This window comes from Oncorhynchus mykiss, chromosome 27 (assembly GCF_013265735.2).
Source record: "Oncorhynchus mykiss isolate Arlee chromosome 27, USDA_OmykA_1.1, whole genome shotgun sequence".
Classification (NCBI taxonomy): Eukaryota; Metazoa; Chordata; class Actinopteri; order Salmoniformes; family Salmonidae; genus Oncorhynchus; species Oncorhynchus mykiss.
In genome coordinates this window covers 18,411,989-18,438,644 of record NC_048591.1, presented here as the reverse complement: position 1 = coordinate 18,438,644, position 26,656 = coordinate 18,411,989, and the positions used below count along the sequence as shown (strand labels likewise).

At 44.0% G+C, this 26,656-nt stretch overlaps 1 protein-coding gene across 6 annotated transcripts in view; it reads left to right on the top strand.

Annotated features, from left to right (window-relative positions):
* The window catches only part of LOC110507115 (breast carcinoma-amplified sequence 3), a 353,145-nt gene that overhangs the window by 293,267 nt on the left and 33,222 nt on the right, over positions 1 to 26,656 (top strand). Inside the window, exon 25 of one of the 6 annotated variants that reach the window (XM_036965507.1) lies at positions 20,407 to 20,929. The exons of the other annotated variants lie outside the window; for them this stretch is intronic. Within the exon in view, the coding sequence (XP_036821402.1) occupies positions 20,407 to 20,468 (62 nt within the window). The 3' untranslated portion in view covers positions 20,469 to 20,929. Of the gene's footprint in view, positions 1 to 20,406; positions 20,930 to 26,656 lie in introns of those variants that run through there. 6 annotated transcript variants of the gene reach the window in all.

Sequence of the window (26,656 nt, the reverse complement as noted above, 5' to 3'; positions counted from 1 at the left end):
GTGATGATGTAATATCACAGGATATGGTTATGCTCTGTGATGATGTAATATCACAGGATATGGTTATGCTCTGTAATGATGTAATATCACAGGATATGGTTATGCTCTGTGATGATGTAATATCACAGGATATGGTTATGCTCTGTGATGATGTAATATCACAGGATATGGTTATGCTCTGTCATGATGTAATATCACAGGATATGGTTATGCTCTGTGATGATGTAATATCACAGGATATGGTTATGCTCTGTGATGATGTAATATCACAGGATATGGTTATGCTCTGTGATGATGTAATATCACAGGATATGGTTATGCTCTGTGATGATGTAATATCACAGGATATGGTTATGCTCTGTGATGATGTAATATCACAGGATATGGTTATGCTCTGTCATGATGTAATATCACAGGATATGGTTATGCTCTGTGATGATGTAATATCACAGGATATGGTTATGCTCTGTGATGATGTAATATCACAGGATATGGTTATGCTCTGTAATGATGTAATATCACAGGATATGGTTATGCTCTGTGATGATGTAATATCACAGGATATGGTTATGCTCTGTAATGATGTAATATCACAGGATATGGTTATGCTCTGTGATGATGTAATATCACAGGATATGGTTATGCTCTGTGATGATGTAATATCACAGGATATGGTTATGCTCTGTGATGATGTAATATCACAGGATATGGTTATGCTCTGTGATGATGTAATATCACAGGATATGGTTATGCTCTGTGATGATGTAATATCACAGGATATGGTTATGCTCTGTAATGATGTAATATCACATGATATGGTTATGCTCTGTGATGATGTAATATCACAGGATATGGTTATGCTCTGTCATGATGTAATATCACAGGATATGGTTATGCTCTGTGATGATGTAATATCACAGGATATGGTTATGCTCTGTGATGATGTAATATCACAGGATATGGTTATGCTCTGTCATGATGTAATATCACAGGATATGGTTATGCTCTGTGATAATGTAATATCACAGGATATGGTTATGCTCTGTAATGATGTAATATCACTGGATATGGTTATGCTCTGTGATGATGTAATATCACTGGATATGATTATGCTCTGTGATGATGTAATATCACAGGATATGGTTATGCTCTGTGATGATGTAATATCACAGGATATGGTTATGCTCTGTGATGATGTAATATCACAGGATATGGTTATGCTCTGTGATGATGTAATATCACTGGATATGGTTATGCTCTGTAATGATGTAATATCACAGGATATGGTTATGCTCTGTGATGATGTAATATCACAGGATATGGTTATGCTCTGTGATGATGTAATATCACAGGATATGGTTATGCTCTGTAATGATGTAATATCACAGGATATGGTTATGCTCTGTGATGATGTAATATCACAGGATATGGTTATGCTCTGTAATGATGTAATATCACAGGATATGGTTATGCTCTGTGATGATGTAATATCACAGGATATGGTTATGCTCTGTAATGATGTAATATCACAGGATATGGTTATGCTCTGTAATGATGTAATATCACAGGATATGGTAATGCTCTGTGATGATGTAATATCACCGGATATGGTTATGCTCTGTAATGATGTAATATCACAGGATATGGTTATGCTCTGTAATGATGTAATATCACAGGATATGGTTATGCTCTGTAATGATGTAATATCACTGGATATGGTTATGCTCTGTGATGATCTGAATCATCAGGCATCCCAAAAAAATATCATACTGTCTATAATCTGGATACTATACTCAGTGTCTGGTCCGCCTTTATATCGACTGATGTTACTCCCTAGATAGTGTTTTCTAGAACACTACATAGGAAGCTCTTTAGACTTCACATCCATATTGTAAAAAAAAAGCCATCTCGTATGATGTTGTTCATATTTCACATTGACTTTCTCTGTGTGTAGTCAGGGGACTGATAGTAGTTCCCTGAGCCCTAACATTACCCAGTAGGGTGAGTGGATCACATATCAAAGCTTTTAGGCCATATGGCAAATCTTTGGAATAATCAATTCTATTTGACGTTCAGAAACAATGAATTTGCGTTGCAAATGGCTCCCTATTCCCTATATAGTGTACTACTTTTAACCAGGACTCATAGGGCTCTGGTTAAAATTAGTGTACTATATAGGGAATAGTGTGCCATTTGGTACGCACACTGATAGTGTTTGGGTTGCCTTAGGAAATATGTCCCAGCTTCTGTTGATAACTCCATACTTCCTGATTCAGCTGAATGAGCTCAGGTTGAGGACTGAATAATCTGGGTTTTGAATGTTCAATACTTGCATGGAGGTTAAGACAACGACAACATAGAAACATCAGAATGGCTACTGGCAGGGTGTGGAGGGTTGTGGGATAGGAATGGGAGGAGGGGGTGAGTGGCGTCAATGCGCTTCATCTAGATCCGGGATCTGGAGCTGCCACTGTTTTGCCACATACACACACACTCTACACACACACACATACACACACACACACACACATACACTCTACATACACACACATACTGGGAATGTATTGTTTTGCACAAGGCTTGCTCCGATTAAGGATCCTTCTGTGGCTTTTGGGCTGTACAGACGAGCTTTAACAGCAATGTTTGTGCGTGCATGCTTGTGTGTCTGGTGTCTGAGAGAGCTCGGGTGGGGCAGGGCAGCATGAACCGGAGACCCCCAGAGTGCTCGTTGTGCTAATAAAACAGCAGGCCTATCGGACACCCAACACCCCCGATCAAACCCCATTACATTAAGGAAATATTACACCTCACACTGCCAAGGGCTAGGACTGATGCATTTACAAGGCAAGGCATTAGAGTGTGTGTTTGTGTGTGTGTGTGTGTTAGCCGTGAAGAGTTGTATCTGTTTACCTCCGGTGTTGTCAGGACTTTGGCGGTCCCTTCACAATACACTGACTCTGTCCTGTCTGTAGGTGCCCAGGGTTATATTGATTTACAGGTCTGCAGACCTACTCTAGCTGATGTAGGCAGCATATCATTTGTTTGATAGTTCACTCTGTTTGTCATTTTAGCCTGCTGGAATACTTGTATGAATGAGCATTGTCATTGCTCTTGACCTAAGGCAAGACCCTTGACTTATATGAAAAAGTACAGCATTTCCAGGGTGGGGGGGCACTATTCGACAGCGACACTGTTCGCCCCAGCGCCTTTCATTTGTCTTTGTTTATTAGATGAGACGGAGGTGAGGCGCCTTCAGCTCCGTGGGGTAAAGATTGCAACACATATTCTGCTTTTCTATCGCGTGTGTAATGATGACTGACTGGAAGAAACGGGGTTTGTTGTTTGCAGTAACTTCTTAGTTGTTGTAATATCTCAAACAGACGTGGTCCACCATTTCTAGAATCAGAGAGAGAAAAGTAGGAAGGCAGGGAGGAAGAGGGAGGGAAGGATTGACAGATAAACATGAACATTAAATGTTTAACCATTCACGATCAAGCTTCTGCCTGGACTTTGCTCGATCATATAGCAGCTTCTGCCTGGACCTTGCTCGATCATATACAGTGCCTTGCGAAAGTATTCGGCCCCCTTGAACTTTGCGACCTTTTGCCACATTTCAGGCTTCAAACATAAAGATATAAAACTGTATTTTTTTGTGAAGAATCAACAACAAGTGGGACACAATCATGAAGTGGAACGACATTTATTGGATATTTCAAACTTTTTTAACAAATCAAAAACTGAAAAATTGGGCGTGCAAAATTATTCAGCCCCTTTACTTTCAGTGCAGCAAACTCTCTCCAGAAGTTCAGTGAGGATCTCTGAATGATCCAATGTTGACCTAAATGACTAATGATGATAAATACAATCCACCTGTGTGTAATCAAGTCTCCGTATAAATGCACCTGCACTGTGATAGTCTCAGAGGTCCGTTAAAAGCGCAGAGAGCATCATGAAGAACAAGGAACACACCAGGCATGTCCGAGATACGGTTGTGAAGAAGTTTAAAGCCGGATTTGGATACAAAAAGATTTCCCAAGCTTTAAACATCCCAAGGAGCACTGTGCAAGCGATAATATTGAAATGGAAGGAGTATCAGACCACTGCAAATCTACCAAGACCTGGCCGTCCCTCTAAACTTTCAGCTCATACAAGGAGAAGACTGATCAGAGATGCAGCCAAGAGGCCCAAGATCACTCTGGATGAACTGCAGAGATCTACAGCTGAGGTGGGAGACTCTGTCCATAGGACAACAATCAATCGTAAATTGCACAAATCTGGCCTTTATGGAAGAGTGGCAAGAAGAAAGCCATTTCTTAAAGATATCCATAAAAAGTGTTGGTTAAAGTTTGCCACAAGCCACCTGGGAGACACACCAAACATGTGGAAGAAGGTGCTCTGGTCAGATGAAACCAAAATTGAACTTTTTGGCAACAATGCAAAACGTTATGTTTGGCATAAAAGCAACACAGCTGAACACACCATCCCCACTGTCAAACATGGTGGTGGCAGCATCATGGTTTGGGCCTGCTTTTCTTCAGCAGGGACAGGGAAGATGGTTAAAATTGATGGGAAGATGGATGGAGCCAAATACAGGACCATTCTGGAAGAAAACCTGATGGAGTCTGCAAAAGACCTGAGACTGGGACGGAGATTTGTCTTCCAACAAGACAATGATCCAAAACATAAAGCAAAATCTACAATGGAATGGTTCAAAAATAAACATATCCAGGTGTTAGAATGGCCAAGTCAAAGTCCAGACCTGAATCCAATCGAGAATCTGTGGAAAGAACTGAAAACTGCTGTTCACAAATGCTCTCCATCCAACCTCACTGAGCTCGAGCTGTTTTGCAAGGAGGAATGGGAAAAAATTTCCGTCTCTCGATGTGCAAAACTGATAGAGACATACCCCAAGCGACTTACAGCTGTAATCGCAGCAAAACGTGGCGCTACAAAGTATTAACTTAAGGGGGCTGAATAATTTTGCACGCCCAATTTTTCAGTTTTTGATTTGTTAAAAAAGTAATGTCGTTCCACTTCATGATTGTGTCCCACTTGTTGTTGATTCTTCACAAAAAAATACAGTTTTATATCTTTATGTTTGAAGCCTGAAATGTGGCAAAAGGTTGCAAAGTTCAAGGGGGCCGAATACTTTCGCAAGGCACTGTAGCAGCTTCTGCCTGGACCTTGCTCGATCATATAGCAGCTTCTGCCTGGACTTTACTAAATCATATAGCAGCTTCTGCCTGGACTTTGCTCGATCATATTTCAGCTTCTGCCTGGACCTTGCTCGATCATATAGCAGCTTCTGCCTGGACTTTGCTCGATTAAATAGCAGCTTCTGCCTGGACTTTGCTCGATCATATAGCAGCTTCTGCCTGGACTTTGCTCGATCATATAGCAGCTTCTGCCTGGACTTTGCTCGATCATAGAGCAGCCTCTGAAATTGACGAATACAGTAAAGTAATCCGACATTCAAACTCAAATCATGAAAAATCGAACTAATATCATTTTGGTCTATATCCTACATTAGCTACATACTCCCTGTTCTATGTCATCTCTGTCATTCCCTGGTCCAAAAAGCTGACCTACAAACCTCAGGGAGGGATTGATACTGCAGCTAAATCAAACCAATAGGTTAACTGGGTTAAGAATCTTAGCGGCTCTGAAGCCTTTTGGAGCGATTCCTTATTAATCTCTCTCACCCCCATCACATCCCCCCCACCAAGACATTATCGCCAGGTTTAGGCGGATTTACCTCGCCAGATAACACGACCAGATCTGTCAAAACAGTCAACCCCCCATCCCTACACACACACACATCCTCAGTCCCAACGCCACTGCCAGACAACACACCAACAAAACACCAAGGTTATTATAGTTTGTGAATTTCATTTGTATATTATTTAGTTTCAGTGTTAGGGACAGAAAGTAGCCTATGTGTTGTTGGCATTTATGTGTTAGTAAAGTTTTTGGGGATTTGACTTATTGTCAATATGGGGTATTAATGCATAAGGTGCTAGGTTAGGTTTAAAGGTAGACTCAGCGAGATGATGTAGACCAAGTAAACAGTAGTAGTGGGTCAATTTCCGCAACAACCTGGAGCTCTGAAGCTCGAGGCTAAACCTATTCCGCTGTTTTGGTCCTCTAGCTACCAGGTTGTAGTAGACACACTGTGTGACTGTGTGAGAGCAGAGTCTTGCATCGCGCTCATCTCAATGGTTGTGTTTCTCTGCTCAGACATTGCTGATGCCTACCAGATCTTACAACACCTGGAGAGGTTTTTTACGTATCTGTTAACCACATCATGTTCGTGTTTCTCTGCTCAGACGTTGCTGATGCCTACCAGATCTTACAACACCTGGAGAGGTTTTTTACGTATCTGTTAACCACATCATGGTCGTGTTTCTCTGCTCAGACGTTGCTGATGCCTACCAGATCTTACAACACCTGGAGAGGTTTTTTACGTATCTGTTAACCACATCATGGTCGTGTTTCTCTGCTCAGACGTTGCTGATGCCTACCAGATCTTACAACACCTGGAGAGTTTTTTTACGTATCGGTTAACCACATCATGGTCGTGTTCACCTTGTCAGACGTTGCATGCATCTGCTGATAGTTGCATGCCACGTCATCGACTGTGCAGGCTGGCCCAGACTGTTATACCTTATGATGTGGTGAGCTGATATGTAAAATACCTATCCAGGCGTTGTAAGATCTGGCATGCGTCAGCAGGAACATCTGAGCAGAGAAACATGTTATAGCAGTCTGGTGCCCAACTGCACAGTCCACGACTTGACAAGCAACCATTAGTTGATGCATGTCTGAGCAGGGGAACAACCAATATCTGCGGTGCTGCTCGTAGCAATGTCATTTCACGGCTTTTATTGAGTCAATCTCTGTGACCACCAGATTCAGAAGCTTCAAAACCCCATTAGAAAAAAAGTTTCAAAACCCCATTAGATTTTTTGACCAAAATTGAGAAAAACAACTAAAACTGTACATAATTCATGATTGTTTTATTTGATTTAGTTTGTTTTGGAGTCAAAGATAATAGTTTCAGTATAGTTTTAGTTTTTCAAACAGGTTTGTTAATTTTATTTCAGTTTACTAAATAGATTTTTCATGATTTGTTTTCTTTTCTTTTCTGTTGCATTTTACTATAATATGACAGGAACTTTCCTCTATCTCTCCTCGACTCTTTTCTCCTTCCCTCGCTTTTCTCCTCCTCCTTTACTTCCCGCTAACTCTAGATTAGGGAGCCAACTAATCCTATATATTGTATTGTATGTTTTCTTACTAGGCCTTCTCACCAAATGACCCAATTCCCCTCTCCTCTTTTTTCCTGATCATTGGTCAGTGATGCATCACACATGCACAACATCTGATGAACAAGTGTAGTGGCCTAAGATTGTTGGTCACATCATAAGTAGTGAGATACTGAAGATCTGTGTGTGCGTGTGTGTGTAGTCTAAACTGTGTGTGGAGGAGTGGCCATGTGTTTACATGAGGGACTGATTAGAACGCCTGCGTATCTTCTAACAGCCCACACACACACACACACACCACACACAAATTGAGTCAAAGTATCTCTCTCTCTTAGTCTCTGTCTCAATACGTGTGTGCTCATCAACACGTAATTTTAGCATGTTTTTCTGCTGTATGGTTGCGTGTTGTTTTTTCTCCTTCCTGCTCTGCCATTAACACCTGGGGGAGGGGTGTGTAGTGTGTTATATGTAACAGTCTGGTATTGACAGTTGAATTGGTAGCCTGTATTATTGTGTGTGAACTGTCATCTGTCTCCCTACCCTGGGTCTGGGTCCTGTGTAAGGCTCTTAGAGGGATAATCTGGGCTCTGCCAGGGGTCTTACATCGCCCGCCCAGACCAGGGGTGTCGGGAGGATCAGGACGAGGCGCGAAAAGGACAGGATAGCACACACATCGACCCCCGCCCCGGCTCTGAGGATCGGGGGAGGGGGTTATGATATTTCTTCATTTCTTTATTTTTGTACTTTTTGGATTATGTGTGTATTGCTAGGTATTACTGCACTGTTGGAGCTAGAGACATAAGCATTTCGCTGCACCTGCAATAACATCTTCAAATATGTGTACGTGACCAAAAACTCTGATTTGATTTTGAGTTTCAGCGCTGTATGCGTGCGTGTGTGTATGGGCACTTGGGCTTGGAGGGTAGACTAGGGAAGATGTGTGTGGACTGTAGCTTACTGAGTGAAGGAGGGTGGGGGGGAGGGGGTATTTGGAGCGGACCCTCCTTGCTCTGTCTTGACCTTAGAGCCATCAGGCCCCTCAATGAGCCAGCGTGTCTGTGAAATGCACTTTATTATTGGTTAATCTGCCCACAGTGGCAGCCCTCATTTCTCATTGGATTCCACCCCTGTGGAGTGTGTGTGTGTGTGTGTGTGTGTGTGTGTGTGTGTGTGTGCGTGCGCACCGTGGGTCCGTGCCTAATTGGACAAATTTGCACAGCGGGGGTGGAGGCACAGGCATGGTGGGAGATTGATATATGGACGCTGGAGACAGAGTGCACACACATACTAAATACTCTTGCACACCATAAGTGTTTGTGATGCATACACACATCACATACATTCACAAATGCATACTGTATACACACAAACATACACACACTCCACGCCACTAATCTAGCCCTACCCAGAGAGAAAGCGTTGGCAGTATAACGGTTATTATATGCTTAGTGTTGTGCTCATACCCAATATCTGAGATTAGCTACGTAATCAACTCCAAACTTTGAGCCCATTTGGTGAGTTTTTCTGTCTATAGATGGCGTCACCATTTCCATTGGGACATTATCCTGAAAGTGATGAAGAGTGTTGGTTGCGGTGTGTGTGTGTGTGTGAGGGAGGGAGGGAGGGAGGGAGGGAGAGAGAGAGAGAGAGAGAGCTGCTAGACCCAGAGCTTTAATCAGGGTTTTTGGCGAGGGGTGAGTTTGTGATGTGTGCAGAGCCTTAAGAGCAGGTTTGAACCCACACTGTTTCATCAAGCCCTCGCGATTCGCTCATATTTGGACCAAAAGCCACCACACTCACAACCAGCTGGTTTCCAGCCCTAGACCCTAGAGTTAGGACTGTAAACACACAGTACACATACATACAGTTATACATGCAGACACAAACACACACACACAACATATACTATATACACCATATATACACACACACACAAAAAGACCACATAATGGGCCATTTCAGCACCCAGACCACAGCTAATAGAGTAAATGACAGGGGAAGGCTGTGAGAGAGTGAGAGGGGGTGTGTGTGTGTGTGTGTGTGTGTGTGTGTGTGTGTGTGTGTGTGTGCGTGCGTGAGACTGTGTTTGTTGTTGTTTTCCCCACACAGCTCTGGCTCTGTCCCTGGCCAAACACTCTTTGATGTGTGTGTGACAGTGTGAGGCATCCCACAGACTCTCAGGGCCAGAACCTCTCCCTCCCTCCCTCTCTCTTTCCATCCCTTCCTTCTCTCCCTCTCTCCATCCGTTGCTCTCTTGATCTATCTCTCCTTGTGGCTGCAGGGGATGACAAGGCACACTGCTGTTTCGCTGTAGGACCCTGCAGCTGCCTAAAACACACACTCACACACTAACACACACATATGGGTCTGGTTATCTCACCCTAGTCCTCTGGCCTACTCTGTTTCTCTCTCCCTCTGTTTCTCTCTCTCTATATATCTCTGTTTCTCTCTCTCTCCCTCTGTTTCTCTTTCTCTCTCTCCCTCTCTCTCTGTTTCTCTCTCTCTCTCCATCTCTGTTTCTCTCTCTCTCCCTCTGTTTCTCTCTCCCTCTGTTTCTCTCTCTCTCTGTTTCTCACTCTCTCTCTGTTTCTCTCTCTGTTTCCCTCTCTCCCTCTGTTTCTCTCTCTCTCTGTTTCTCTCTCTCTGTTTCCCTCTCTCCCTCTGTTTCTCTCTCTCTCTCTGTTTCTCTCTCTGTTTCTCTCTCTCCTTTTCTCTCTGTTTCTCTCTGTCTCTATGTTTCTCTCTTGCGCTGTCTCTGGGAGGATATGACATCATTCCTCCAGTGACCTGGCTTCCCTGTAAAGCAGGAGGATGTCTAATACAGAGATTTTAGATTTAAGCCCTGAAAGATGTTTAGTGTGTGTGTGTGTGTGTGTGTGTGTGTGTCTCTCTCTCTCCTTGGCAACAAAATATACTCTAGTCTATTTAATTAATTTATATCGCTGACATCCTCAACCTTTGAGACCCAGTAGCACCCTTAGACAAAGCTACACACAGACACACACACAGAGAAAGGACACGCCACTGCTGCATTCTCCATGAGGACAAGTAAACAACATACATCTGGACTGAATCTTTCTTCCATGTCTTTGCCAAGAAGCTTCTATTTAATAAGTATTACTTAACAGAACTGTCAGAGACATAACCTAGTCTTCTAGGTAGATGGAAGGCGTTGTGTGGTTTCAGGAGAGGCACAGCTCATTGGCTCTCTCAATGGAGGCTATCTCCTGCACTTTGCGCCACACACACACACGAAAGTACACAGTGCAACGTTTTCTTTCATTTCATCTTGGCTGTGACTTCATGAAATGTCAAACCAGCCGATCTAGTTCATTTTCCACTCCGTCTCTCTCATACACGTGAACAAACAGGCTGTGTTGATGTATGTGTTGTTGCTGTGTACGCATGCACAATGTGTGCTGTGCATGTGTGTAGTCTCCATTGTTGTTCAAGACTGTCGCCCAAACAAAATGGTTGACGTATCCTCGTTGCAGCGGACTTGTTGTCCAACCCCATATGGAACCAGTTTATCCACGATGACTTCTCTCCATTTCGGGCTCTTTGAAAATGTTGCTACTCCCCAAAAACAATATTCCCTTTGTTTCTATGTTTTTATGTTTCTTTCTTTTTAATGTCTGTCAGAAAACTTTAAATAAGCCAGCCAGCTAAGAATTACTTGCAGAAAGTTAATGCAGAAATATAATATGGCGTGTTTCTCAACCTGCTGTGTTTCTAGAGAGTGTGTGTGATGTTGATGCCAGGGGATAAATCACAACAGGTGACTGATGCTTTTGGCCCATTACAGATTTTTGAAATAAGAACAATGCTTATGTGTTTTATAAAATGACCATTGTGTGTGTGTCTGTGTGAGATTTAGAGAATTTATGTAAGTAAACGTGGTGTGTGTGTGTGTGTGTGTGTGTGTGTGTGTGTGTGTGTGTGTGTGTGTGTGTGTGTGTGTGTGTGTGTTATTGGCCTATATGCTTTGGCAGGTCATGAAAGAGAACCACTGATTACACTCCCAGATGTCACACACACATCACTGCTCACCACTCTTCTCTTTAAAGTGTGTGTCCGGTCTGTGTGTAAGGGGGTGGGGGGTAGATATCTACTGTCCCTTAGCCCTTTGTACTTTAGCAGCTCCCTAGTCCCTCTCCAGACACACACACACACACACACGCATCACCCCATGCAGATTCCTCCTGTGTGTCTAACCCACTTAGCTCTAAAAATACCTTGACCGTGACATCGTCCCAGCTTACAAGTCAACCATTAAATCCTAAAATTAGGCCATTATCAAAACTGACTTCAGATCAGTATATATTGACAACTGGTGGTCAATGTCTATGACTGCGTCCCATAAGGCACCCTATTACCTCTATAATAGGAATTTCCAGATGAAACAAAAGGAGACCAGTCGTTGATAAAGTGTGCCTCCGGGAAAACTATATTTTGTGTGGTATGCAATCGGGTATATCTATAATCACAAACTTGTCAAAGGCGTTTGACACTGTGGACCATACTGTCTTGGTGCAGAGATTGAAGTGTGTTGGGATTACTGGTCATGCTCTGGAGTGGTTTGAACTGCCTGTTAAAGAGAACCCGGTGTGTGGTTGGAAGTCAGACTCCATAGAGTTGTGCTCGGGTGTGCCTCAAGGATCAATTTTAGGTGCCCTGTTTATTATCTAGATCAACACCATTGGGAGACAACACTTTTGCCATCATTCAACAGAAAGTGTAGGATTTGAAGTGTTCTAAATTCCTCCAAAGACAAAATGCAAGGTATTTTCCAACACTGAACACTCTGAAAACCATGTCATTACTACCTTGGAAGGACATTCTATAGAGCAAGTCAAAAGTTACAACATTTTGGGTGGATGAGAAGTTGATCTTCACCACCCATGTAGAGAACCTGTCAGGCAACTCAAGCTGCGTATTGGGTTTTATTACTGGCAACAAAAAAAAACTTGTGGCTCCTTTGCTGCCAGAAAATAGTTGATTCGTTGTACTTTTCTCTCTGCATTAGACTATGGTGATACTATGTATGTGCAAGCCTCCAACTCTACACTGAAGGCTCTTGACTCTGTGTATCATGCAGCCCTTCGTTTTGTCACCAATCAGAGACGTCTAACTCACCATTGTGAACTCCAGCGTGCTGTCGGGTGAACATCACTAGCAACATGCAGGCTCAAACACTGGTACAATACATTCTTATTTAGAAGGCCATTTTAGGAAAACTGTTGTTTTATCTATCCTCTCTTCTAGCTCGAAATGAAAACACGTACAGCGCAGATCTCCATCTTGTTTTATGCTAAGAGTCCTGAAAAAAAGGTCCATTCATTGCTTATTCATTACTCAGTCCCCTGGTCTTGGAATTCCCTCCACACCAACCTACAACTACAGGAACTGGTGTCCCTGGAGGAGTTGAAAGGACAAATAGATGAACAGGTTGTTGAGACATGTAGTTTCTTGTTGTCACCCAATGTCACTAATTTGTGTTACCTTATGTAAGGAAGCGTGTTGTTTTACACACTGCTGTTGCCGGTGTCTTCTGTCCGTTTTCTTACTTAGTTTTTTTGCATTGTGTATTTTTATAGGAATTTGCTCTTGCCTAGTTAATAAACAATCCGTGTCTTAAGTCCTTGTACCTCCAGTTTGGCATCAATCACTATCAAAAAATATGAGAAAAATCCATAACGTTCAGTATCAAATCTAGTGACCATCAAAAGGAGTGTCCCAAATAGAACACTGGAAATCATAGCTGTGATATAGAGGGAAAATATAGAAATATGCTAAGCATTGTGCTAATTACTCTTAACTAAATACTACCTTCATTCATCTTACATTTCAACATTACACCCTCTATAATGCATTACTTTTGACCAGAGGCCCTTGTCAAAAGTAGTGCACTATATAGGGATTAGAGTGCAATTTGTCATGCAGACAGTGACAGACAGCTTAATGAAGCCTGAGTCTGTTGATGTGACAGCCTCATGTTATTAGTACTGTATCAATGCATGTCTGTCAATATGTCATGTGTCAATATGTACAGACTATTCATCTGTAAATGAGGGGGTGATCTCCATTATGGAAGACTGGAGAGAGACAGGCAGGGCTGGACGTGTATGTGTAACAAGACAGGGCTACTGAGACCTTTGTGTGTGTGTGTGTGTGTGTGTGTGTGTGTCCTAATAAAAGTGCAGATCCTGACACGTTTACTGCAGGTATGTGTGGGTGAGGATCTCCAGAGCTTGTGTGGAGGCCAGTCAGGGGCTGGACCCAGGGCTGAGACAGATCCCGTGTCTCATGGTTGTGTACCCATTCAGTTGTTGGGAGCATATTTAGAGTATGGGACCGGTTTTTATTTATTTAGATACAGTGACGTACGCACTGTCACACGTACACACTGTCACACGCACACACTGTCACACGCACACACTTTCACACGTACACACACGCGTATGTTGAGCAATCTAAGGCCTATACAGTCCACTCCTTGTGTTGCTATTGCCATCCCAAAAGTAGTTGACTAGGGTTGGATTCTGTGAATAACCAAGGATTTAGGGATGGCTGGATCGATTGAGTGAGGGAAGGAGCGTCCTCCCTCGAGGGGTTCAGCGAAAGCCAGATAAACGGTTCCAAACCTCTCTGCCAATACCAGCAAATTGTCCGTTTTCCTTTCCACACTCAGACCACTCCCAGAGAGTCCTAGCAAAATAATTGCTTGAGAAATTGCCCTTTGCTAAAAAGCTATTTTTGTTTCTTTTTTACCATTTTAATTGAAAACAATCACACTAAGGCACTTAATTGTTACCCAGAAATGATTTGATATTGAGATAAAAATGGCTGCATTGGACGTTTAACTCTGTAGGAAAACACTTCCCCCCCCCCATACTCCACAACTCATTGGACCTTTAACTCTGTAGGAAAACACTTCCCCCCCCCCATACTCCACAACTCATCTCATTGGATCTTTAACTCTGTAGGAAAACACTTCCCCCCCCATACTCCACAACTCATTGGACCTTTAACTATGTAGGAAAACACTTCCCCCCCCATACTCCACAACTCATTGGACCTTTAACTCTGTAGGAAAACACTTTCCCCCCCCATACTCCACAACTCATTGGACGTTTAACTCTGTAGGAAAACACTTTCCCCCCCCCCATACTCCACAACTCATTGGACCTTTAACTATGTAGGAAAACACTTTCCCCCCCCCCCATACTCCACAACTCATTGGACCTTTAACTATGTAGGAAAACACTTCCCCCCCCATACTCCACAACTCATCTCATTGGACCTTTAACTCTGTAGGAAAACACTTCCCCCCCCATACTCCACAACTCATCTCATTGGACCTTTAACTCTGTAGGAAAACACTTTTCCCCCCCTCATACTCCACAATGCACCATTATCAAACAGTTGTGATAATAACCTCATGGAATATGGGTGTTCTTCAATGGATGTGCTTTATTCATTTTACCATGAGTTTGGAGATGGCTATGCTGTAACTCCATTACATGACTGACATGAAGGCTCTAAAACCACCAACGCTTTATCAGAATATTTTCTGTACTCTATGTTGAGAAATATACAGCCAACAATACAGTCCACTACTACTGACACTACTGCCATCCCAAGTGTAGGTGACTAGGGTCGGATTCTGTGAATACCCATGGATAGAAGGTTGGAGGGATGGATGGATTGAGTGAGGGAAGGAGCATCCTCTCATCCTCCCTCGAGAGGGGTCCAGCGACAGCCAGATAAGCAGCTTTCTGCAAAATGACAGAATGAGATAAAGATGAGAGAAAGTAACTAGTGCCAGGTGAATACTTGGTTTAGGCCACAATCATATCAGCCTGAACTGAATAGAGAGGATTCTCCAGAAGCAGATTTTACTTCCTGGAAGTAGGGTCCCTCTGTGATTTTTTAACAATTGGGGATGGTGTTGTTATAACCGGGAAAATAGAGAGATTATGAGGAGAGAGGGAAAGAGGGCGAGAGAAGAGAACACACATTTCTGTCCTGTCAAGCAAACAAATGGGCCTGAACATCAGTGTGTAACTCATGACCATCACCGCATCATCATCACATTAGCCTCATTCAATTACACTGCAACTCGATGCTCCCTGAAATCAGTTAACTACTGCTAAACCATGAAGTGCACTTTTCATAGACAGTCCATGTTTTGCCTAGACCCACATTTTGTTTAGGTGTGGTTAGGCACTTATGGTAATGAGATGAAGGGACTAGTCTTCCCCAAGGTGTTTGGGTTGGGGAGATGCTATATACATTATTTTAATTGGATAGAGGCAGATAAGTGTTGTTAAGTCAGGAGGGGTAAAGTTAGAAGTGGCATGTGATTGTATGTGTCACAAATGGCACCCTATTCCCAATAGAGTGCACTACTTTTGACAAGAGCCCATAGGGCTCATTTGCGATGCATCTGTTGTGTTTTCTGGGTTGCCAGATTCTGGGTAGAGATATGAAGGCTGTTTGGGTTGTAGGGAAATCTGCTGTTTGAGAGAGAGTATTAAGATTCTCTGACCTGGGCCTCCCGGGTGGCGCAGTGGTTAAGGGCGCTGTACTGCAGCGCCAGCTGTGCCATCAGAGTCCCTGGGTCTGTCGTAACCGGCCGCGACCGGGAGATCCGTGGGGCGACGCACAATTGGCCTAGCGTCGCCCGGGTTAGGGAGGGCTTGGTCGGGCTTGGTCGGTAGGGGTGTCCTTGTCTCATCGCGCACCAGCGACTCCTGTGGCGGGCTGGGCGCAGTGTACGCTAGCCAAGGTGGCCAGGTGCACGGTGTTTCCTCCGGCGCATTGGTGCGGCTGGCTTCCGGGTTGGATGTGCGCTGTGTTAAAGAAGCAGTGCGGCTTGGTTGGTTGTGTATCGGAGGACGCATGACTTTCAACCTTCGTCTCTCCCGAGCCCGTACGGGAGTTGTAGCGATGAGACACGATAGTAGCTACTACAACAATTGGATACTACGAAATTGGGGAGAAAAAGGGGTAAAAAAAAAAAAAAAAAAGGTTCTCTGACCTGAGGGTGACCCCTCGGCACCAGGCTGTAGAAGTACACACACACAGATCGTCGCTGTCAGACCATGCCTGCCGTTTGTCAGGAAACACACCCTGGAGAGATTTTCTCTGTGTCAAACCCCTTGCTCCTCTCTAATCAAGACCAGGGCGCCTCCTCACCCCATCATTACCACCGCCCCTAACATACACACCCCGTCAGCACAGGCCCTGGAAAATGGTAAGTGGTATGCGAGGATGGTGCCGACAGACACTGCAGCTCTGCTTCTAGCTCCAAAGCAACTTTGCAGTATTTTGTTTTATTGTGTGTTATTTCTTACATTATTATATTAGCATTTTTTTGTGTTACATACAACCGGAAATAACTTTTGGATATCAGAGCGGCGGTAACTCACCAGCATTACGACCAGGATCCGAATTGGATCCTTTGTTCATACACCCCAGGGCAATTGAACTTATCCCAAAGGCTGCTCCAAGACGCTGCCAGTGGAGAAGAGGTATTCGGAGTGGACTTCTCCGACTCAGGAGGCGTGCACACCATCCACTGCTTACGAGTATATTACTCGTTAATGTTCAGTCTCTGGATAGTAAAGTAGACGAGCTCAGGGCGAGGATCTCCTTCCAGAGAGACATCAGGGTCTGTAACATACTTTGTTTCACGGAGTCATGGCTCTGTCGGGATATACTGTCCCCGTCCATACAGCAAGCTGGGTTCTCAGTTCATCACGCAGACAGGAATAAAGAACTCTCCGGGAAGAAGAAAGGCAGGGGTGTATGTTTCATGACTAACTACACATAATGTGATTGTGATACCATACAGAAACTCAACTCCTTTTGTTTGTCCGACCTAGAATACCTCAATCAGATGCCTACCGTATTACCTTCCAAGAGAATTCTCTTCGGTTATAGTCACAGCCGTGTATATTCCCCCTCAAGCTGATACCATGATGTCCCTCAAGGCACAACACCACTGGACTTTATGCCACATATCCTGAGGCCGCATTTATTGTAGCTGGGGATTTTAACAAAGCAAATTTGAGGAAAACGCTACGAAAGTTCTATCAACACATTGACTGTACTACCCGCTTAGGAAAAACATTAGATCACTGCTACTTGCCTTTTCGAGATGCCTACAAGGCCCTCCCCCGCCCTCCCTTCAGCAAATCAAATCAGGACTCCATTTTGCTCCTCCCTTCCTATAGGCAGAAACTTAAACAGGAAGTACCCGTTCTAAGGTCGATTCAATGCTGGTTTGACCAATTGGAATCCATGCTTCAAGATTGTTTTGATCATGCGGACTGGGATATGTTCCAGGTAGCCTCAGAGAATAACATTGATGTTTACACGGACACGTGACTGAGTTCATCAGGGAGTGTATAGTGGATGTTTTTCCCTACCGCGTTTAACCATGGAAATGTGACTGGGAATATGGTTGAATACAAACAGTGTAGTTATTCTCTCTCTAAGGCAATCAGACAGACAAAATGTCAGTACAGAGACAAAGTGGAGTCGCAATTCAACGGCTCAGACACAAGACGTATGTGGCAGGGTCTACTGACAATCACGGACTACAAAGGGAAAACCAGCCACGTTGCGGACACCAACGTCTTGCTCCCAGACGAACTAAACACCTTCGCACGTTTTGAGGATAACACAGTACCACCGACGCGGCCCGCTAGAAAAGACTGTGGGCCCTCGTTCTCCATGGCCGATGTGAGTAAGACGTTTAAGCGTGTTAACCCTTGCAAGGCTGCCGCCCCAGATGGCATCCCTAGCCGAGTCCTCAGAGCACACGCAGACCAGCTGGCTGGAGTGTTTACAGACATATTCAATCTCTCCCTATCGCAGTCTGCTGTCCCCACTTGCTTCAAGATGTCCACCATTGTTCCTGTACCCAAGAAAGCAAAGGTAACTGAGCTAAATTACTATCGCCCTGTAGAACTCACTTCTGTCATCATGAAGTGCTTTGAGAGGTAGAACTACCCATCCCGGATCCGGGAGAATTGTCATCAACTACACTAATTAGCATAGAGCAACGGTCAAAAAATATTCATATTCATGAAATCACAAGTGAAATATAGTGAAACACAGCTTAGCCTTTTGTTAATCACCCTGTCATCTCAGATTTTGAAATTATGCTTTACAGCCAAAGCAAGACAAGCGTTTGTGTAAGTTTATCGATAGCCTGGCATAGCATTATGTCCAGCTAGCAGCAGGAAGCTTGGTCACGAAAATCAGAAAAGCAATCAAATTAACCGTTTACCTTTGATGATCTTCGGATGTTTTCACTGACGAGACTCCCAGTTAGACAGCAAATGTTCCTCTTGTTCCATAAAGATGATTTTTCTACCCAAAATTCCTCCGTTTGTTTGTCACTTTATGTTGAGAAATCCACCGTAAATAGCGGCCATGACAACGCCGGAAAAAAATTCAAATTATATCCATAATATCGACAGAAACATGGCAAACATTTTTTATAATCAATCCTCAAGGTGTTTTTCAAACATCTATTCGATAATATATCAACCGGGACAATTGGCTTTTCAGTAGGAGCGAGAGGAAAAATGACTACCTCTGTCTTTTACGCAAGAATCACTCTGAGAGCCCTCAGCTGGCCACTTACGCAATGTAGTTGTTTACGCTCATTCTTCAACATAAAGGCGTGAAACTACGTCTCAATGCTGTAGACACCTTAGGGAATACGTAGAATCTGGTTGATATCCCTTTCAGTGGCCAATAGGGGTGCATAGGAAGACAACGGTTTCAAAACATGAGTCACTTCCTGATTGGATTTTTCTTAGGCTTTCGCCTGCAATATCAGTTCTGTTATACTCACAGACAATATTTTGACAGTTTTGGAAACTTTAGAGTGTTTTCTATCCTAAGCTGTCAATTATATGCATATTCTAGCAACTGGTCCTGAGAAATAGGCGATTTACTTTGGGAATGTTATTTTTCCAAAAATGAAAATAGTGCCCCCTAGTTTCAAGAGGTTAATGATCATATCACCTCTACCTTACCTGACACCCTAGACCCACTTCAATTTGCATACCGCCCCAATAGATCCACAGATGATGCCTGCGCACTGCCCTATCCCATCTGGACAAGAGGAATAACTACGTCAGAATGCTGTTCATTGACTATAGCTCAGCCTTCAACACCATAGTACCCTCCAACCTTAAGCTCCGGGCCCTGGGTCTGAACCCAGCCCTGTACAACTGGGTCCTGGACTTCCTGACGGGCCGCCCCCAGGTGTTGAAGGTAGGAAACAACTTCACTGAACCTCAACAAAGGGGCCCCACAAGGGTGCATGCTCAGCCCCCTCCTGTACTCCCTGTTCACCCATGACTGCGTGGCCACGCACGCCTCCAACTCAATCAAGTTTGCAGACGACACAATAGTAGTTGGTCTGATTACCAACAATGACGAGACAGCCAACAGGGAGGAGGTGAGGCCCCTGGCGGAGTGATGCCAGGAAAATAACCTCTCCCTCAATGTAAACAAAACGAAGGAGCTGATGGTGTACTTCAGGAAACAGCAGAGGGAGTACGCCCCATCTACAGCCACGTGACCGCAGTGGAGAAGGTGGAAAAACAGCTATCTCAAGGCCATTAGACTGTTAAATAGCCATCACTAGCCGGGACCGCCCACCTACTCAACCCTGCATCTTAGCCTCTACGGCCCTATATACATAGACATGGAATCAATGGCCACTTTAATAATGGAACACTCGTCACTTTAATCATGTTTACTTACTGCTTTACTCATCCCATATGTATATACTGTATTATATTCTGCTGTATTGTAGTTAATGCCACTCCGACATTGCTCGTCCTAATATTTATATATTTCTTAATTCCATTATTTTACTTTTAGATGTGTGTGTATTGTTGTAAATTGTTAGATACTACTGCACTGTTGGAGCTAGGAACACAAGCATTTCGCTACACCCGTAAAAACATCTGCTAAATATGTGTATGTGACCAATACAATTTGATTTGATTTGAAAGGAGAAAACAGAGCGGTGTTGTCCCCCAGCAAGGCCACATTCATTTCCCTTTTCATGTAAGTCTCCTGCGTCTCTCTCTCTTGTGTTTTTAAGTGGTCAGAGCCATCAAAAACCCAGCAGAACAGACCTTCAAACCAGAACCACAGTCCCCATAAGGAAGGGTGGCCTCCAGGTTAGCCCGGTTACTGCGCCCGGCGGTGCCATGATGGATGAAGAATATCTGGACCCAGTCAATGTCTTGGAATCCAAAGAGAATATTATTTACCAAAAACTGCTGTAAAAAATATATATATTTTATTGTGTTGATAAGATGGCGGCCATTCGGATCCAGGAATAAACAACCAATGTTGCCATATTGTTTTGCGCTATACACCAGAGGCCCAGCCTGCATCATACCAGGCATCTCGTACTTTGATCCTGATGTTCTTTTATATGTCATTTTGTGTGTGTGTGTCCTCTCGATAGCCAATCTGTCCCCTCTCAGGTGCCCTCATAACTGTGTGCACACCACTTAATCAGACAAGCCAGCATAATCAGTTTTCAAATCACTGATGAAGGATTTTGAGGCTGATTCCCTGACCTGTCAATGTTTTTAATTTGCTGTTTTATACTCTTGTGAATTCAATGGTTTTTACTAGATTACTTGTAGTTTTTCATGTTGTCTGTCTGTAATTTGTTTGTAATGACTTGGTGCTGCCTATCTTGGCCAGGGCGCTCTTGAAAAAGAGATTTTAATATCAATGAGCCCTTCCTGGTTAAATAAAGGTTAAATAAAATTCAATAAAAAATAAACTGGAGAAGACACGCAGTCACACACATTACATGGTGCGCTGTGTGTTTACATAATGCGTGTGCAAACACAGACACTTATGTGTGGTACCATCGTTCAGGGTCAAAGCACGTGAGCATATGGCACTGGTGTGTTTGGGAACTATACGGTGCAGTCACGTGTACATTGACAGACACACAATATGACATTTTTTCAGGGCCACAATCCGTGCAGCATTTGCAGTATCCCAGTATCAGCCATTTTGATGATGCAGGTTCCAGTTTCAGATTAGAAGCGAGGCAGGCTGAGTCACAGGTCTAGTCCCACACACAGAGAGAGAACAGAGAGTTATTATCTGCTGGGATATCTGTGCGGCCTTGTCACTCTCACCGTCCTGGTGTGGGGGTTATGTTGTTGCGACAATTATGTCCTATCTCACTTCCATCCTTTGATCTCACTGACTGAACCTACCGCCACGTTTAGACCCTTTTCCTATTGAGCGGTTTGAAGACAAATCATGCTGTCGCCCCTAAAAAGTCCCCCCACCAAGACAGAGAGCATGTGGGTCAGATATGTATACACACTACAGTACAGAGAGGTGTGTGTTTGTCTCAAAGGCTTTGAAGTCTGTCTGACAGTGCCACACACAGTGCAGAGACAGACAGCCTCCTCTGCTATTAAAGGTTTAAGGCTAATCGTGAGCTAGCCATCATTGCCTCTCTGACACTCCTTTAAACTAGCTTTAAACAGGGAGGTGCAAAGTGAAGCCTCTCTGTGTGTGCTTACGTGTGTGTGTGTGCTTACGTGTGCGCGTGTGCTTGCGTGTGTGTGTGCTTACGTGTGCGTGTGTGCTTGTGTGTGTGTGTGTGTGTGTGTGTGTGAGTGGGTGTGAGTCTTTGGCCCCAGGCAAGCCCCAGTATTGACAGGATTACTAGTACTCAGCCAACCCAGGAGAGAGAGGGGGGGGGGGGGGGGGGGAGTAAATCATTTAAAAGCAGGGCCTAGTGTAATGAAAGACAGGGAATCTAGTGAAGAGCAAAGAGAGACCTCCTGGGAGCTAGCTACCTATCACAGGCGTTAATCCTGGGAGTTACAGCTCGATTAACACTTAACAAGTCGCTCACCACTTAACTCCTCTCCTCTCTCACCGATTCTCCTCTCCATGGCCCTGCCCTGCCTGGCCACCATCACACACACTCTGTCAGACTTGGTCACAGTGCAAGAAGTGTGTGTGTGTGTTTGACTACCACTGATAAAGACATAGCCTCAACCTCAAGTCTGCTGTCTCACATCCCAGCTAGTCACCACACCAAGACAGCCATGCATTCCGTGCCCCAACTGCTCCAGGTACAAGTTGTCCAGGTCCAACTCAGGGGGTTAGTCTGTATCTTTCTAAGTATACACTTCTGTGTCCTTCACTCCGGTCAAATCCTGATTTACACAGTGGCATGTTTGTTTTCCAGAAGGCGTTTGTTTTCCCAACACAAATGGCCGCCGTCCCTGTGTTACAACCCTCCGTTTACAGCCCTAAGGACTCGTTAGCTTCGCCGCTCTAATGGCACCCCCCTACAGTAAAGCCTAATTGAATTATCGCTATCAGCTAGCCAACCGTTAGCCTCCCGTCATTAGGCTATTTAGCAGCCAGGTAGCCCAGAGATGATGGCATGTGGCCGGTAGTTATGCATTGTGTGTGTTTGTGCGAGTCCAGCTGTGCCATCCTGAGCTGCTGCCCTGTTGTAAAGGTGAACACACACACTGATTAAGTCTTTAAGGAAACTAGCGTTGGGAGAGATCAAGAAGGGCCTGATTGTCAGTCGGAGTGGCGGTGAACTAACAGCTGGGAGAAAACTAATCCAGCCTGGGATTTAGTTTTACCACGATAAAAAAAGATTATATTCGCCCCACCCTCTCTTTCTCCTCTCTCTTTCTATTTCTCTCTCTTTCTCTCCTTTCTCTCTCTCCTCTCCTCTCCCCTCTTTCTTCTATCTCTACTCTCTCCTCTGTCTCTTCTGTCTCTCCTCTCTCGCTAAAATGATTGTGAACATAATGTCCTCATGTTTCAGTTGTCTCTAGAAGATTGTCGGTGACAAATAGAAAAATGAGGGATTGAGATAGACACAAACCAAAGCCCCACACTACAGAAGAGGAAGCCCATATCCTGCTGCTCCACACTCACGCTGCTAACCCCTGAGGAGTGCTGGGGTTATTTGATTAGATTCATAATGATAATGACAGGAGTGGAGGAGTGGGACTGGCTGTCACAGGCTAGAGGATCGAGAGATCACCCCTGATGGAGAGGAGGGGGGGGGGACTGGTGAACTTGACATCTACTACAGTGCAGTCGAAATATATTCAGACCTGTTTACTTTTTCCACATTTTGTTACGTTACACTTAACAGCCTAATTTTAAAATTTATTAAATAAAAAAAATGTTAATCTACTCACAATACCCCATAATGACAGTTAAAACAGATTTCAGACATTTTTGCAAAGGTATAAAAAAAATTAAAAGCAGAAATACCTTATTTACATAAATATTCAGACCCTTTGCTATGAGACTTGAAATTGAACTCAGGTAAATCTTGTTTCCATTGATCATCCTTGAGATGTTTATACAACTTGATTTTAGTCCACCTGTGGTAAATTCAATTGATTGGACATGATTTGGAAAGGCACACACCTGTCTATATAAGGTCCCACAGTTGACAGTGCATGTCAGAGCAAAAAAGCCATGAGGTTGAAGGAATTGTCCGTAGAGCTTCGAGACAGGATTGTGTAGAAGCACAGATCTGGGGAAGGGTACCAAAAAATGTCTGCAGCATTGAAGGTCCCCAAGAACACAGTGGCCGCCATCATTCTTAAATGGAAGAAGTTTGGAACCTTCCAGAAGGACAACAATCTCTGCAGCACTCCACCAATCAGGCCTTTGTGGTAGAGTGGACAGACAGCAGCCACTCATCAGTAAAAGGCACATGACAGCCCACTTCGAATTTGCCAAAAGGGACCTAAAGGACACTGACCATGAGAAACAAGATTCTCTGGTCTGATGAAACCAAGATTGAACTCTTTGGCCTGAATGATTCACATCTGGAGGAAACCTGGTACCATCCCTACGGTGAAGCATGGTGGTGGCAGCATCCTGCTGTTGGGATGTTTTTGAGCAGCAGGGACTGGGAGACTAGTCAGGATCGAGGGAAAGATGAACAGAGCAAAGTACAGAGAGATCATTGATGAAAACCTGCTCCAGAGCTCTCAGGATCTCAGACTGGGGAGAAGATTTACCTTCCAACAGGACAACGACCCTAAGCACACAGCCAAGACAACGCAGGAGTGGCTTCGGGACCAGTCTCTGAATACCAGAGCCTCGGCTTGAACCTGATCAAACATCTCTGGAGAGACCTGAAAATAGCTATGCAGCGACGCTCCCTATCCAACCTGACAGAGCTTGAGAGGATCTGCAGAGAAGAATGGGAGAAACTCCCCAAATACAGGTGTGCCAAGCTTGTAGCGTCATACCCAAAACTCAAGGCTGTATTCGCTGCCAAAAGTTCTTCAACAAAGTACTGAGTAAAGCGTCTGAATACTTATGTAAATATGATTTCCATGTTTTCTTTTTAATAAATCAGTGTCATGGTGGTTTTGGTGTAGTAACTAATACGACATACTTTGGTGTACAGTCGTGGCCAAAAGTTTTGAGAATGACACAAATATTAATTTTCACGAAGTTTGCTGCTTCAGTGTCTTTAGATATTTTTGTCAGATGTTACTATGGAATACTGAAGTATAATTACAAGCATTTCATAAGTGTCAAAAGATTTTATTGACAATTACATGAAGTTGCTGCAAAGAGTCAATATTTGCAGTGTTGACCCTTCTTTTTCACGACCTCTGCAATCCGCCCTGGCATGCTGTCTATTAAATTCTGGGCCACATCCTGACTGATGGCAGCCCATTCTTGCATAAATCAATGCTTGGAGTTTGTCAGAATATGTGGGATTTTGTTTGTCCACCCGCCTCTTGAGGATTGAACACAAGTTCTCAATGGGATTAAGGTCTGGGGAGTTTCCTTGCCATGGACCCAAAATATCGATGTTTTGTTCCCCGAGCCACTTAGTTATCACTTTTGCCTAATGGTAAGGTGCTCCATCATGCTGGAAAAGGCATTGTTCGTCACCAAACTGTTCCTGGATGGTTGGGAGAAGTTGCTTTTGGAGGATGTGTTGGTACCATTCTTTATTCATGGCTGTGTTCTTAGGCAAAATTTTAAGTGAGCCAACTACCTTGGCTGAGAATCAACCCCACACATGAATGGTCTCGGGATGCTTTACTGTTGGCATGACACAGAACTGATGGTAGGGGAAAGGGGATTCATCAGAGAAAATGACTTTACCCCAGTCCTCAGCAGTCCAATCCCTGTGCCCTTTGGAAGAATATCAGTCTGTCCCTGATGTTTTTCCTGGAGAGAAGTGGCTTCTTTGCTGCCCTTCTTGACACCAGGACATTATCCAAAAGTCTTCGCCTCACTGTGCGTGCAGATGTACTCACACCTGCCTGCTGCCATTCCTGAGCAAGCTCTGTACTGGTGGTGCCCTGATCCCGCAGCTGAATCAACTTTAGGAGACGGTCCTGGCGCTTGCTGGACTTTCTTGGGTGCCCTGAAGCCTTCTTCACCACAATTGAACCGCTCTCCTTGAAGTTCTTGATGATCCGATAAATGATTGATTTAGGTGCAATCTTTCTGGCAGCAATATCCTTGCCTGTGAAGCCCTTTTTGTGCAAAGCAATGATGATGGCACGTGTTTCCTTGCAGGTAACCATGGTTGACAGAGGAAGAACAATGATTCCAAGCACCACCCTCCTTTTGAAGCTTCCAGTCTGTTATTCAAACTCAATCAGCCGGACAGAGTGATCTCCAGCCTTGTCCTCGTCAACACCCACACCTGTGATAACGAGAGATTCACTGACATGATGTCAGCTGGTCCTTTTGTGGCAGGGCTGAAATGAAGTGGAAATGTTTTTTGGGATTCAGTTAATTTGCATGGCAAATAGGGACTTTGCAATTAATTGCAATTCTTCTGATCACTCTTCATAACATTCTGGAGTATATGCAAATTGCCATCATACAAACTGAGGCAGCAGACTTTGTGAAAATTAATATTTGTGTCATTCTCAAAACTTTTGGCTAGGACTGTAGTTGGCTAGGACTGTTTCCGTGTTGTGGTTAGTGTTTTTGCTCTGTAGTGATTGACGTGAACCCCAGGCGTGGGTGTGAGAAATTAGTTCGTACCATTAGGAACCTGCCATCATGTTAATTGAGACTAATGGGTTAATAGCTTTGTGAAGGAAGTATCCATAGAGCATCTGGAGTGCTGTGACAGTGAATTCAGGACACACTTACTCTTACGCTGACACAGGCTAACTCAAGCTCTCACACCTCAATTCCACCCGTTACGTACTCAGCCCATGTAAATAAATGAACTAACTAGCTCACTAAACGTCACACACGGTTCACATTCACAGCAAGGCCGGGGGTTGTTTAAAGGGTCAAAACTGTAATTCCACACTGTTGTAAAA